Genomic DNA, 15,593 nt, shown 5'->3' with positions numbered 1-15,593 from the left:
ACTTTTCGTCGATTTTAAAGCGACTCAACGTCACACGAAACTGCGAACCTCGCTGCGAAATGGACTTTGTCCGCACCGAATGAAATCGATCGCCTGCTTGAGGATCCCCCTCCGTTGTCTCTGTTCCAGCAATGCGCCTCCAGGCAAAACGACAGCAATCAAAACCTGCACACGAACGAAGTGTACGGCACACCCCTGGTCTGATGGAGCCGTTCGTTGGAGCCCTCGTCGAGCCGAGACCCCGACACAATGCTACGTACAAGCGTCCTGCCGAAGAATCGCGGTCCATCCACGATCAGTTGGACGAGCCTCACTCTCCTTCTGACCGGTTACACCACTGCCTTCGTCCTTCTTGCTACCGATGAGTTTTCGACCAAGTGAGATCGATAACGGAACCGGCAAACCGAACGTCCGATGGGCGAGGGGAGCAGCTCGATCATCGCGACGTCCGTCCTCGATCCTTTGGACGAGCCTCGTCCTGATCGATCGCGTCTACGCCCTTCCCACCGAAACTGTCCTTCGACGAACTTTCGATCTCGCCTGTGCCGACCAGAGAAGGGCGATCCCAACGATCGGACGATCGGTGCAACGAGACTATAACAACGCGCTGTGTTCGACGCATAATCATTACCAATACGCCTGCCACAAACGGTATTTCCGCATTCCACTCGGCATGACAGTGCGCGTACGGTCGACGACTCCCGAGGATCCGATTTCGTTTCTGGTCCTTGATAACAACCCCACGAACGCTTTTCACTCATGTAAATAGACACGTGACGCGAACAAGGACCGCGACTCGAGGACGACGACCGCGAGCAACCCGCGAGCATCGACGAAAAGTGCGCTTATATGTCAGCGACGGAGGACGCGACTCGACGGGATGATGGCAACTTACGCGAACAACCAGCGGTTCGGCTCCTAAGTATATCGCTTCCAGCGGCGTCGATGGCTAAACCTGTCGGTCGGGTGATCGGGCAAGCTGGTACGGGTTACGTTTGTCGGCAATCGACCCCTCGATCGGTGGTTGACAACGTGTAATCCATGGTTACGATCACCGAGCGATCGGTAATCACGATTAACGACCTACGGCGTAAGCGGACACGATTAACTCTGAAAGATTACGAATTATCGATTTACGATCGCAGGCTGCGTATGTAGTTTACGGTTACCATTCAAATCCGACAACTTTCAGTGATTATCGCGAAAGTAACGGCGAATTAATCGCTGCCCAACTCCACCGTCGAGACGTCGCTCGAATCAAGGGTGTCCATCCGCGGGACAACACACTCGGAAACCGGATATAAATTCTCCTGTTTTTTCCTTAGATCTGTGATACGAACGACGAGACGAGACTCTCGAACGAACGTGTTCTCGGTTGGCCGCTCTACGAAGCGCCGAGGTTACAGGAGCAAAGAGAAAGGAAATGAAACGAGATAGAGAAAAGTGTGGAGAAAATATACATGTACGGTCGAGCTTCAGCGTAGTTTTAACGAGCCAGAAAACGACTTACGAGCACATCGGTCAACCGATTTTTGTACAATTTTCCACACTAATACGGCATGGTGGAGCGATAGATACGTATTTTCTTGTATTGGTTGATATTCGCGTTCAAGAAGTGAATGAAACATCTATTCGATTCTTCAAGCACGTAAGAAACGTCGAATACAACGTTCAAGATGGTTTACGGAAAATAGTGGACGTATATGGGACGCTACTGTAGCCAGTTGGAACACATTTTTATAAATGTTTCTTGTAAAGCGTATTTTTCTCTGGTTACCACAATAAAAAAATTAATTTTCTAAAGCTTCAGGATAAGGTTTCGTGCACTTATGCATAGAGTTTTACAAATTAATTTATAAAAAGCGCTCCAGTTTGTGCTGAACAGTAAGTACCCATAACGTGGTCGTTACAATTTGTTAATTAAAGGATTGCAGGCAACAAATTCATTTGGCAATCTTTTTGCAAATTTGTCAATTAAATTGTCTTTCCTCTGTCTTGCTAATTTTTAGAACTATGTAACCGAACAGAAGTTTTATTTTCAGGTTTGAAGCTATTTCTCGCCTCCTGAACTCGAATACGAGTAGCTCATGGGGGAAATACGAGTCTAAAATTTTTCTATGCCCTATGTTTGTGTAAAACTTGACCAAAATCGGTTAAGTCCGAGTAGTGTGCCTCGTTAGCCGGTAGACTATGTGTGTTTGTATGTGATACTGAGTCGCCGGGTGGAGAGAATGTTACGCGTTAGGCGAGAGGACGCGACGAAGCGTTCTCAAACGTCACGCAGGTTACACATGAGATTATTATCGGCTACGTAGTCGCGGCCTCCTCGCGACCGTTAGTTTGTTAGCTTTTTCATATCACGTCGCCAGTTTCTCGCGATCTGCACTGCCGTCTTCGATTCGCGCGATTCCTTTCGTCGCGACTCGACGAACGTTTGTTTTCAACCGTCGACCCGCTACATTTTCTTTTTCAACGTTCGATAGAACGCAGAGACGTGGATCGATCCTTCAATTCCTCACCTTTAGGTTGACTGATCACGACGATACGTTGGAACGTCTTCGAAGAGACTTTAGCATTATTTTACTCCGGTACGTAGTAATTAATATGAAAATTTAATTTTCGGAGAAGAAATTCGACATTTCGATTGGTAAAATTACGTAAGTAAGGTAAGAGGATTCGAATCCTATCCCATCACTCTTTGTTCAGAAGTGGAATACTGCATCTTGAGTTTGCGCTTGGTTTGCTGATTATGTGCTGGAAATTTTGGCATTCGTACGAGGATTTGGTAGACTAGTCAAGCACTGTTCATGGTAGGTATTATACAAATTTTGCTTTCGAAAAAGGGATTCATCTATCGCTTTGATAGTCTGATTAGTAAAGTAGTCGTAACGAAAGAGAAATCAAATTTTGGTTCAGCAATCCGATTGACTCAATCCTTGTTTAGAAGTAGGATTTGTCAAGGAACCTATCAGTGGACAGTTGAATCAAATGATAATCATTACGATCGTAATTCGAGTCTTAATCTAGCAATCTTATACTCGTATATCAGTTCATTCGACGTCGAACCTCTATATTTAGCGCCAAGTTTACTTAAAATTTGGACTTTTTGTCCGAACACGACTGATCGAATTTGTCAGGCTGTTCAAACTATAAGTCATTTTTTATATTTAAAAAAAAAACCTATCGCTGAACCTGTTAGCTTAACTGCTACACCATCTAATAATCTCAAGGTTCGAGCCTCCAAAACCGATTCTACTCCATAGACTTTTCTTCTGCCCTTCTTGCGACATCCTTCGAAGACGTTCCCACGTATCCCATTCGCGAAACGCCATCGTTAGACACGAGAAGCATTACTCGGTATCGCTATCGTTATTATCGTCGAGAAATCTGAAGGTGCTGCGCAGGTGCGTCGAGTGCGTGCTGGAAATCGGTAAAGCCTGTGATCCTGAAACCTACTTGGCGCTCCCCAAACTAACACGTAGCAGGAATCACGTGAACGCAAAACGCTCGTACGTTCGGATAGACGCAAACATCTGCTTCAAACGAGAGATTTTCTCGCATATACCTTCGTGTTTAGAGTAGAGTAGCCCCCGTTTGTTGGATAGTTTCGTGTCGTTTCGGATTCCGATCGCGGAAATTATCGAGCAAAATGATCGCGGGTCAACCGGGCAGGGCGATCGGTTCGAGACGAAAGTTCTAGCTTCGGCGAAGAGGGGAACGTCGTCGTGCACGCGTTGTTCCTCTTGATCGTTCTCCGTTCGCGTTCAAATCGAATCTGAATCGACAATTCGGTCTCGTTCCGATGTTTCTCCGTGTTCACGGCAGCCGTAAAACGTTAGCGTTTCCCGTTTTCCGGGATCGAACCGTTTGGAATCGTTTTCTCTTCCGGTCCGGAAACGTCTGTGTGTACATAGGATCGCGATAGCGCATGGTATTTTTATAAAAATTCTCTCTGGAACGACGCAACCGTAGACGCGAGGTATTATATAGCGTTCTCCGTTCTCCGCCAAGTTTTCTTTCGCCCGGATTTGTTTCGTTCTTTCTTTCCTCCCCCGATTCCTTTTTTTCCCCCTATATTTTAATCATCCAATCGTTTGTAACGTATCGTGTACGCTTAGCAGCGTTAGTTTAATTTCTACTTTTAAAACACGGAAGCGTCGCGCACGCTTCTGACTACGGAGATGGATGCTTACCGGTGCTGTATTAAACAATTCGTGGAACGGTCGCTGTTTCCCGAGGACCCAGTTCGCCATGATTAGTATACATACGAGTAGGCTATAAAATATAATAGATCGTAGAGAGGTCATGACACCTTTCCGTGTGTATGTGTGCGTGTACGGATTTCAGTTCCCTCTGAGGCGACGATCACGCGAAGCGGAACGAAAGACGTCGCGAAATCCGATTTTGGAAAAACAACTCCGCGTCGGTATGATTAGGTTCGCTCTTGCCCTTCAGTTTGTACATAAACGTTCGTATTGTTGACACGTTCGCGACGCGTTTAAAGCCCTCGTGAGCTTTTCTTCTGCACGCGATTAAGGTAAGTGCACCGAATTTCGACAATAGTCTATCGACCCTTTCAATTTATTTCTCTAATATGACTATTATAAAGTTGATAAAAGCATTGTGTTTACTTTAGTGAATCGTATATTCTATACCTTAAGTTTTTCGATATTCATAATATTTTAATCGTTAATTTAGATACGACATGAAATTAGGATCCTAAGAATTGAGTTTTGTCATTATTTATAATTTTGTGCTAATTTTATGAGTATGTAATATGTCATCGATTATAAATTAATTTACTATTCGAATGAACAATGCCCCCCATCAAAAGTTGTTCCACAGTCGTTGATCAAGATTAAAAGAGTACATTTCGAGATGCAGAACACGTGAATAAATTAATGCATTGTGTTGAAAACGTAACGCACTCCTGGAATTTGTTAATTAGAATTTCAGAGAAATTATTCCAACATAAAATGCTTCCACAGCCCTCACTCCTTTCGTTGTCGTATGTGAGTAAATTTTTGGAAAGCAATCATAGTGTTTCTCGTTAGACCATCACCAGTGGTAAAACATTCGTGATTTGAGAATTTAAATATCACATAATCTTATGATTGTAACAAAACAAAACCAGATGTCGTTTATAATCTCATAAAATTACCATCCTATACTATAATGCAGGCAAAAAGTAATAAACAACTCGAACCATTATTCAAAGGGACGATTGTAAAAAAAACTCTGTGTCGATAATTGGAACATTAACCTTCATCTCGAAGAAAAAGAGCTTCTACTACTAGAGCCGGACTTAACGCGCGCGAACGATTGATTATTCTTGTACAGAGTTTTTGGAACGCCGTGCTCGACGATTTTCTGTTCTGTATCTATCGCGTCGACGGCACACAAAGGTACACTGTCAGATAGTAAGAGAAAAAGCGTGCGAGGGAGAGAGTGCTTGGTACAAGGAAGGTGCGCGAGGAGAGAATGCGAAGATATATTATACGAGAGAAAAGAAAGCGAAACCGTAGGTGCGTAAGGTTAATACAATAATCGGTAACTTAATCCTCAAATATGTACTTATTATGAGCTTCAACAAGTATTGAATAGTATTACGTCGTAAGGTTAAGACTTGATTTTCAAGCTGCAGCAAGACGAACCGTGAGGCCAGCCCGTGTCCCAGACAGAGATGGGAAAAAGCATCGTCTAGATACAAAATATCGAATAACGAATAAAACGTGAACATCTCCATTTGTTATTCGTTTAATACAAATTACAATCAAAATATGCTTCGCGTTGAACGAGTAAAAACTTACTCAACACTTATTCTATCGAATGAACCTTGCGTATAATCATTGCATAATTTTCATTCGTTATTCATTATCATTGGAATCGAATTCTGCCCATCTCTGGTTCAAGACTAATGCGAATCGACGATTCAGAGGTTCGTCTTCGAGCTCGTCGAATACACTTTCCTTCTTGGTTTATCGGGCAATCTTGTCGTCGACGGTACGCGATCCTCGCGCAGTTGAGATGGGCAAACTTTCTATCTAGATACAAATTTCGAATAACGGTTAAAATATAAACAGTTTATCCGTTATTTGTTACAAAAAAACCTCCAATCGAAATTACATATTGAAATTTCAATATTTTACATTGAACGAAGGAAAAACTTGTTTCAATAACTGTTCAATGGGATAAATCTGTGTATAATGTTTTTCTTTGTAGTTTGTTATTCGAATGAAATTTTGCCCATCCCTGGCCAGCAGCGGGAAAGCTACTCGTCGTACGAGAATATTCCAGAGTAATCGACGCGACGAGCGGCTGTAGAGAAAAACGGGGATGTTAGGTAGCGAGCAACGATGAGAGAATGAGAAAAATTGTACGACTACTGAGTGTCCCGACGAAAAACGATACGTAAGAAATAGCAGTTGCCTATCTATCGTACGTCTGAAGAAAGTTATTAAAGAGAACAAAAAAAGTGAAGAGTGAACGGGCGAATATTACAGAGATGAAAAGGACAAAGACACAGAGGAACATTAAGGTAATAATGATCTTTGGCCAGGAGTCTCTCGTGTAGGCGTCGATGGCCAGGGCGAGGAAACGGACAACAGAGAGATCGATAAATAATTTCGTGACGATGCTAATTAAGTAATAAAGAGGATCTCAAAATGTCCACGTACTCGATTCTCGTTCTCGACGAATGCACGTTTAGCCTCTCGATGATAGAGTCGGCGTGATCACGGAAAGCAATCTAAGATGAACCTAACGTTGTTAGATATATTATTTGTAAGATTATCGGAGTACTGTATATTGCGTGAACACGATCGCAGCAGTGGGAGCGCGAAAGGAGGGAACAGGAGAATCTGACGAGGTGAAGGAATGTTTATTCGTCGAAAAAGAACGATCGAGTATTCTATGGAGAAAGAGAGATTCGTTGGAGTAACATTGGATCAGACGTTACTATGAGCATTTGCGAAAGAAAACTACTCGACTCTGTCCAGTTTCTACTCACTCGTACCACATTTCTCTTAATCGGGAATTGTTCTTTCTTTTTCCCTACAATACCACTGCAAATCGTGATGCAAATAAGTCTGGAAACGGCTCGGGGACCATCGAGTTTGAGGAACTTGGATCGATCGGATCCCGCTGCGACGATCGTGCGATCGAGATAGGTTATAGCTCGATTTAGTGTACGCTGTACGAAAAGAACGTCATTACGACGACAGTTACTTAAGGTAATAAGAGAAAAGGGAGTGGAGAAACAGCGAGAAAGAGATGCCCTAAATAAAAACACTTAAACTACGATGACTTATTACTACAGATACGAGGAGAAAGAGTAGGATAGCCGATAACGACTAATTCAAATATATCATTAGGACTAGCCGACGACTGTCTTAGGTTCTCTAGATTTCTGTACGAAATCGGTTTTTATTTTCTGGTATAACGTGGGTGGGAAGGGGTGATCTACCGGAACCGACTTTTTACGTGCTTCTTATACATACTATATATATATATATATATATATATATACCTCTCTGTCACCTTTTTCGCGAAATAATTGCAACACGGCCACGCTTCTGTCCGACCTTTTTGTTTTAATTTCACGTGCCTCGTCATCTTCTACTACTTCTGCCGCCCGCCGTTTGTCTTCTTGCGTCGTTTCCCTTTTAATATCGTTTCGACGGCAATCCCCCATCGACCGTAACAGAGAAATTCCGAGAGTAAGCGAGATAGAGAGTGAGAGAAAGAAAAAGAGAGTCCTGCGTAAGATTAATCGTTTCGTATCCACGGAATTCATTTCTCATTATCACCGTTATTATTATCACTGTCGTCATTGTCATCGAGTTATATTCTCTACTTTTTGTTTTCCTCATCTTTTGTACTTTTTATTTGTATTGTGCTCTCCCTCTCGACTGCAGCGATCAAGGGTAGAATTTAGGGTCGGACGAAAGTACACCGTGAATCCGAGGTTCTTTGTTCGTTTTACGTTGGAGGAATTTTTTATCTTTAATCGACGACTTATAATTATCATTTTAGTATAACATATAATTGTATGTACTTTATTCAAGAACTTCAAATTCGCTCGAGAACTTTTTTTATATGGCGAACAAGTAACCGGATTAAGAAGTTAATTTTCGAGAGATAAAAGAAAATGCACCGTTGATGGATTCGATTTGTTTCCGTTTCGAAAAATTACGTTCGCTGGGTTTATCGAGAATATTTTGCGCGCGAATGCACGGAGGAATTTTACTGTTTGCTTTCCCAATTTTTCGACGGTAATGCGCGATTTATCGAATTTGTTGCCGCAAAAATATCGATCTTCGGGATTTTATCGGTTGACCGAGAAAGGAGAAAGGAAATCGGGGAATTTATCGGTAAAATTGTTTCGGTAATACCTATCCTGGATTCACGCTGCACTTGCTCCGCTGATGAAAAATTCACACGTATCTACGCGTACGCGCGATTATCATCGTTGAACACACGACTGTAGACAATTTTTTTAGTTCGAACAACTTCGTACGGTAAGAGACCCTTTAGATATTCACCTAACACCTAAACCTAAACATCCAATCGCTATTTTTATCAAAAAAAAAAAAAAAAAACATGTTAAAAATCTTTAATAGTTATCCATTGTTCACTATTGCTATAATAAAGTTTTGCTTTAATAAACGATGGATTCGTATGTGTTATTTATTTATATTCCTAAATATCCTCGAACATTTTCTTTGATCAAAAGTCTTATTTTCTTCGAGTTACGAGAAGGTATCAGCCGGAGGTAAGTGTAAATTACTTTTAAATAGTATTCTATTTTAAAAAGTATGGAAAATTTCAATTTGTGACACAAACTGTATCAAAGCCAGATTAACGTTTATTATTAACGACTTCGCTGTGACGCACAGTATGATATTTCAGCGATCTAGCGGGACAAACGATAATTTCCGAAATGTTTCAAGTGTGTTTATGGATATTATAAATCAATAATAGAATGTCCTTTTCCTTATTCCATAAAATAAGGTATACTTAATTATTAATAGAGTCTGAACCTCGAGCACACAGTGAGTGTTTCATCCTATGGAGACGTATTCGCCTTGCTTCAAAATAAATCAAAATTACGTTCATATCGTTATTAAACGATGAAAATTCTGACACGTGTCGTTTGATAACGTAGGCCAATAGGGAATGAACAATTGAGTTTTGAAATGATAAAACTTTTTACAAGAACCGACAGAAAAATAAAACCAATCAGTTCGAATCCCGCAGATCGTCTTTCCCGGGTGCATGCAAACGACCATTCCTTAAATTAGCATGAACCAGAACCGAAGACGACGAAGAATCTTGCGCTTAACTGTCTCGAATTAATTTAGCTTCGAAAGCCACGGCAATGATTCGATTCCCGATAACAAGGTTGGGACTAACAATAAGAGAAAACCAGTCGGAGCAACGCACTCGAGACGTACGTTTCAACCTGCTCCGCTGCTCTGCTCGACCATTGCCCGATCAATAGAGCAACCTGAACTTCAGGCTATCCCTCGAGTTTGAATAATTACGTGCAACTACTAACTCTGGGGGAGTTATGCATCCAGTCTATAGACCGCTCTCCTCCCCAGCACCGTTACTGAACTTACGTCGTCGCGGTCGCTCTTTTACGGTTCCGTTGCTACGTCATTGTCGTTGCGACGGGTCAAGAGCTATATCAGTCACGACGTCATCGTAGAAGACCTTTGACGCGCTTTTGCTATCACCGCGTCACGTGCATCGAACATCGACTTCCGTGGTGACACGTTTGTAACTCGATAGCTTCCATCGCACGTCTCTAAACGGAAGTGCATGCACCGGTATGTCCACTTGACGGAAAGGTCATGAGAAAACGCATCTGATGCACCTTACAAAATGTGAATATACTTGCTGATGGAAATTGGCGAAACTTTACGCTAACTCAGCTCTTTCGTCAGTCTTCGTTGGGATTGAACGATTTGCTATTCTCTTAGCTCGTAATACCAACAATAATATAATATACAATAAACGTCATTTTATATAAGAAACTTTATTTCATATTTACTGAAAAATGATTCGATAGACAGATCGCTATGATTTTGCCATTTACTAGTGTTTAGATTGCAGTGGCTACGATCTGAATTTTGCTTTAAGCGGTATAGATTTATAACTTTTAAACAAACTCCGTCTATGTTACTAATGTTTCTTTTCGTTTCACTTATTTTACAATATTTGCCATTGGATGTAGAATATAAGAAAGATTACAGAGAAAATGAAGCATGAAAATAAGATAAAATAAGGGAAAAGAAAAAGTATACAAAGAGAAGAAAAAAAAACAAGTTTGGGTACACAAAGAAAGGATGTTACAAATTATTGGGCTGTGCTGAATGTTTGTTCCAATTTTTAAGAAAAATTCAAAGGCATAATTGAATTGCGATATATATTATATTAAATAACATAGGTAACATTCTGTTTTGCTACCTTTCTACCTTTTAAAAAATGTACGCGTGTTATTTGTTTTCAATCATTTTCAATCTACCAAAAATCGAACATGGACTTTCCAGACAACCCAATACACACTGCAGAGGGCATCGCATTTAAATTGTAGGATATGAATCCCAAGAAAAAGTGTCAGGTTTTGTAATAACACTAAGCAACTTTACATGCCATAAATGGTTTAACGAGAGTTTTGTATAGTCAAAATTCTTATCGATGGAAACGATTCTGACCAAATCCTTTAAACTCGCAACAGTACACGATCTCTATCTCTCAAACAGAAGTGTAAAAGTAACGGTCGAGCCCGCCGCAATTCACAGTTGGAAAAGTGATATCGAGTGGCCAATATTTTTTTACCCCTGGTATCGTCACACAAGAGTAAGTTGGTACGCGACGGGGAAAAAAGCGAAACCCCCTTTCCAATGTGCTATGAATGCGCAACGTTATCGAGTGCTGTGATGCGATCCTCTGCCGAGGAAAATTGCCGCCCTTAATTAATTCATCGAGGCACGCTGTCGATTTTTATTAACGATCGTCGGTTCACGTTGGATTGGACGGTTCCAGTCGTTCGGCGAGATCAAATTTTAATGACGTGGAACTCGCTTAAGCGCAGCTGCGTTTGCGTTCGATTTTTCGATGCGCCAAACGATGAACCTATCGAGCCGGTCCATTAAGATAAATGATTTCAGTGTCTGTAAATTGATTGAAGCATCACGTGCGCGTTTGTCTTTGAATAATAGCAAAAAATTTTATGTCGATATAGTGGACCGAAATATCGTGAATTGCTTTATGAGAGAAGACTATGATCACGAGGCGACAAAGCGGAACATGATTGAATTCAAATTATTTTGATAGTTCGCTTAAGGTGAGAGCTATCTGTCAATGTATCAAATAGGGGTGAATGGGTTTTTGGAATTGATATTAATCTTTTTTGTAGGCGCTTCGAGAGGTTTAACTCGTTTAAACTCTAAATCAGGGGTCGACTAACTACGGTCGACTTTAGTCTACGACTAAATACTACTTAATATTACAGATAATTAATTAATTACACGTGCAGAATTACAACTGAACATGCAAAAAATTGTAAAAAGTCAATTTTTTTTATTTCCAAATTAAGTAGATGCTTAAAACGCATATTCTCTATGAAAAATATGTATCATTAAAAGCATGAAATCTACTTGATATCTGACGGTTACATTTACGGCTGCTTTATCGTAAATCCCATTGCACCAGCATCTTTGTGAATATTTGAATGATTTTAAACCACATAAATGCCGATAAAATCTCTGGAACGATTCGAGCCTTTGTAACGTTGCTACGATGTGATCAAATATTATAAACTGCGACCGTTCTATTTGTAGTCGTTCGTGTACGATACGCGTGTAACGCGAATGCTGTTTAACGTTCGTTCCACGGAATCGTATATTGCGCTATCACTGACAAAATTCATCTATAATTTACGCGTTCTAAAAAGCTATATCGGGGATTGGACTCATGTTTTATTGCAATGAGTTTTCTAATATTTTAAGTTAGACAAATGGAAATTGAATTTTATACGAACATAGTGTACAATAGAGTTAAATACTTGAGTGTAGAACAGTATTAAGCCCTCGATCGAAAGTTATTGAAGTCTTATACGTGCTTATTATAAACTCCTGTCGCGAGACAAACTGTTGATATATTGCCCTGTTTTTCTATTAAAGTATTCGATAGTTCAGAGAAGTGTGTTTACAAATTTTTCACGTTTACATTCTTTGTCATTACTCTTTAACTTCTTACATTACATTCCTTTACATGTAAACATTACATTACATTCATTTACATGTCTGTTGGCCCCCCCGTTAGGTTAAGTACCTCGGGATCGCTGAGCTCAGTACTGTAGTCACATAAAGCATAGCTACAGCCCCTTCGAATCGAATCGTACAAGCTGCTATCCCTTTCAGAATGTACTACCATATTTACGCTTTCTTACCCTACTCCCTTAAACCTCAAGACAAGCGTACAAAATTCTAATTAGTTACTCATAAAGAATATTCACGTAACGACAAACTTTAGAAAAAAATGTGATCGAGGTCGCGTGATCGCATCAATTTGGCCACTCATGCAGAGCTTCCAGCAAAATTGAAGTTTTTTTCCAGAGCGTGCGAGCACGATCCGCGCGGCGAGGCATATAAGTAAGGGAATAACCGCAATATTTTACAGATTAACTCGAGCCAGCCATAAGATTTCGCGATTCTCATCGAGCGGAAACGACACGCGGTGTACGTCATACGATAAAGCCGGCTTAAGCGACCCGCCGCGGTTTCGGAATATCTCGCAGAATTGATTGCCCCTCCCGTATGCACGCGTTCCTGCGGTGAATCGTTTGTCTTACACCAGCCCTGTTAGAGGGGTGGGGCGTTTCTTTTTATTGACGGTACTTACCTAAACGTTGTTGGGGGATGAACCGCGGGGCTTTTTCTCTGAGTAATAGCCCTTTCGAGCAGTTGCCTCTCTTTACGATTCCGTTGGTCCGACTTGGACCGGAGCACCGCCGTGATCGCACGATCGCGCAATTCTCTCCCGGGATAACCGTTCTCCACCGTTCGACGAGTTATGTTATCCCGATTTTATCGTGTTTGCCGCGAATTTTTCATTCGTGTTAGCGCAATCCTGCCCGTTCGTGCATCTGACGTATATTTTTATCGAATCGTTCGTTTCGGTTGGATTAATCCGACCGGCGGGGATTCCACATTTATTTTAATAACGTTGCTCGGGACGTTTGACGCCACCGAATTTATGACACGAACGTTACTGATTCGCCACTGTTGAAAACACCGAGCCGCATACGGTCCAACAGGCATTATTTCGCGTTCCGTAGAAATGTAACTTTCACTTGGGACTCAATTTGTTGTACTGCTTTGCAAGAAATTTTCAAAACTGAGGAGCTTTACGAATAAACAGTTGCTTCTAGACATCCTCTAATCCAGGATTTCCCAACCTTTTTGGTGCCATGCTCCACCCAGCTTCGATTCAATCGGCAACATTTAAAATCACGAGTTTAGAGCTAACAACGATACTGTTTTGTTAAGAATATTAAATTCGTAAGGTTTGTATGATGGAACATGCTTATAGCGTTATTGCGGTAGAAAAACGGAGATTGAATTAAGTCTGCTTTCAATAATCAACGAACGTTCCGTGAAACAGATTTCAATGAAGAGCGGTCATTCGGTTACCATGCTCATTCACGCAACGATTCTTTATTCTCGCTCGGGGTGGCGCGTTCTCGATTTCCTATCCATTAGTAAATCGTCCTGTTCGTCAGCTGGCATTTATCTTTCAATTCCGTTTCGGAATATAATTCACTCGTTAAAGCTGCGCCTGGCGTTCAAGATGGCCTCTATCCGCACGGCTTTCAGTCGGATGATAACCGCCTGCCACAGCCTGGACCGAGAAAACAATGAAAATAAGGATACGTCCGACGAGTGTGTCTCGCTAATTAAATTTCCGTTTTCTAGTTGTCTGCGTCTCGTCCTGTCCTCCTGTCGCTTATTTTTTCTAACTGTACGTATTTCCCTTTTCATTTGCCCGTGCTTTTTTTCATCGCTGTCCTCGTTTTTCCGTTTTTAATCCTATTCATTTGAAAATTCAATCTTTTTCATATTCTTTCGCGGAGTGATGATTTCTTGATAGAATATCCCTTAACAGTTGAAATAAAAAGAAATTAACACAGGAACAGAAACGTGAAATATAATCGGTATCGTGAAAGGAATAAAATTATCATAGATTACTCCTCTTTCTTCCTCTTGCTTTGATCTGTAGAACTACTTCTTAAATATATTATTAAAAAATATATTAAAAATAAATCATCACCGTACAAACCTAAAATCACACAACTTCCTCATTAGAAATTGAAAGTTACCAAAAACACTTTCATCTATACATTTCATAGTTAGTCTGAAAGCTCTGTATCTATAGAGTCACTCATCCATCGGCGTTGCTAGTACCAGCGATTCCTCCTGAGCTTCTTCCTGCATTCTGCTGGGGATGGGATGAATTTATAATGTCGCTCTCGAGCGACGTGGATCGGGGCGTTAAAGTTAACGGCTTCCAATATCCGACGTATACGACTATACTGCACTCAACAGCCTGATAATGCTTTACTTGCATTATGGAAAACAGTTCGTTAAAACCGTATTATCCGCTCCGTTGAGCGACGACGCTGGCCAGAGGCTCAGCTGTGCGCCCGGAGTCCCTCGGCTGCGATATATCGCTGTACGTTGTTATGCGACAAGTCGCCAGTTGCTGGAGTATTCCTGGACGAAATTTCGATTGCCGTGATATTATTCATAATAAAGAGAAGGATTGGAGGAAGGTGAAGAGAGCGGACGAAATTAGCTGTTGCAATTTTAGTCTGAAATGTGCATCATTGTTGAGTGACTTAAGCTAATGTAACGAAGCAAAAGCTTCGGGAAGATTCATGTGCTAATTTTATTCGCAAGCTTCCAGATAGGAGCGTGTAATTGAAGTTAATTAAATTCGACACGGTAATAGGTTAGTATCGCAGTACATGTTGATCCAACTTATATTTAATTATTCTATGTACATAATTATTAAACATATTTTTTGTGACACTGATGATGAGTTCAGGGGTGTCGAAAACATTCGATACTTATATACGTATATAGATGATTCCTATTTGATAAAATACCAACCATATCGAATTTTTTCGAAATGAATTTTCAAGCATTGCCTACATTCTTAAGTCTGTCTTCACGAACTTGACGTGCTTGGTTATAAGTAGGTCAAAACTGACTTGTATCTTTAATAACATTCATCATATTAACATGTTTCTACGAAAAGAAACTATTGTTGGTTTCTCTTTCGATTAACAGTCGTTTTTGTGGTGTAAAATATTAGCAAATTCAGTCGCTACGTGCAACTGTGAAGATTAGTCCAATCTAATTACGAATATAGGTTATGCCGTACTTGGACGAGATGAGTAAACGTTTGATCATAGACCGACCGTGAAATGTGTCAAGAGAGTCGTTTATATGAATAATTTTACACTTAAATGACTATCGTAATTTTCCTCGCGGATGAACTTGGACAAGCATGCATCTGTC

The 15,593-nt window shown here is 40.9% G+C and overlaps 1 protein-coding gene across 2 annotated transcripts in view; it reads left to right on the top strand.

Moving 5' to 3' along the window:
- LOC128890073 (semaphorin-2A) overlaps positions 1 to 7,309 on the top strand; it is a 311,724-nt gene extending 304,415 nt beyond the window's left edge. For both annotated transcript variants that reach the window (XM_054148268.1, XM_054148267.1), the window contains exon 11: positions 130 to 7,309. In XM_054148268.1, the coding sequence (XP_054004243.1) occupies positions 130 to 204 (75 nt within the window). In that variant the 3' untranslated portion in view covers positions 205 to 7,309. The remainder of the gene's footprint in view (positions 1 to 129) is intronic.
- Positions 7,310 to 15,593: the final 8,284 nt, after the last annotated feature.

Source organism: Hylaeus anthracinus, unplaced genomic scaffold, assembly GCF_026225885.1.
Source record: "Hylaeus anthracinus isolate JK02 unplaced genomic scaffold, UHH_iyHylAnth1.0_haploid 12000, whole genome shotgun sequence".
Lineage (NCBI taxonomy): Eukaryota > Metazoa > Arthropoda > Insecta > Hymenoptera > Colletidae > Hylaeus > Hylaeus anthracinus.
This window is presented reverse-complemented; position numbering and strand designations above follow the sequence as displayed.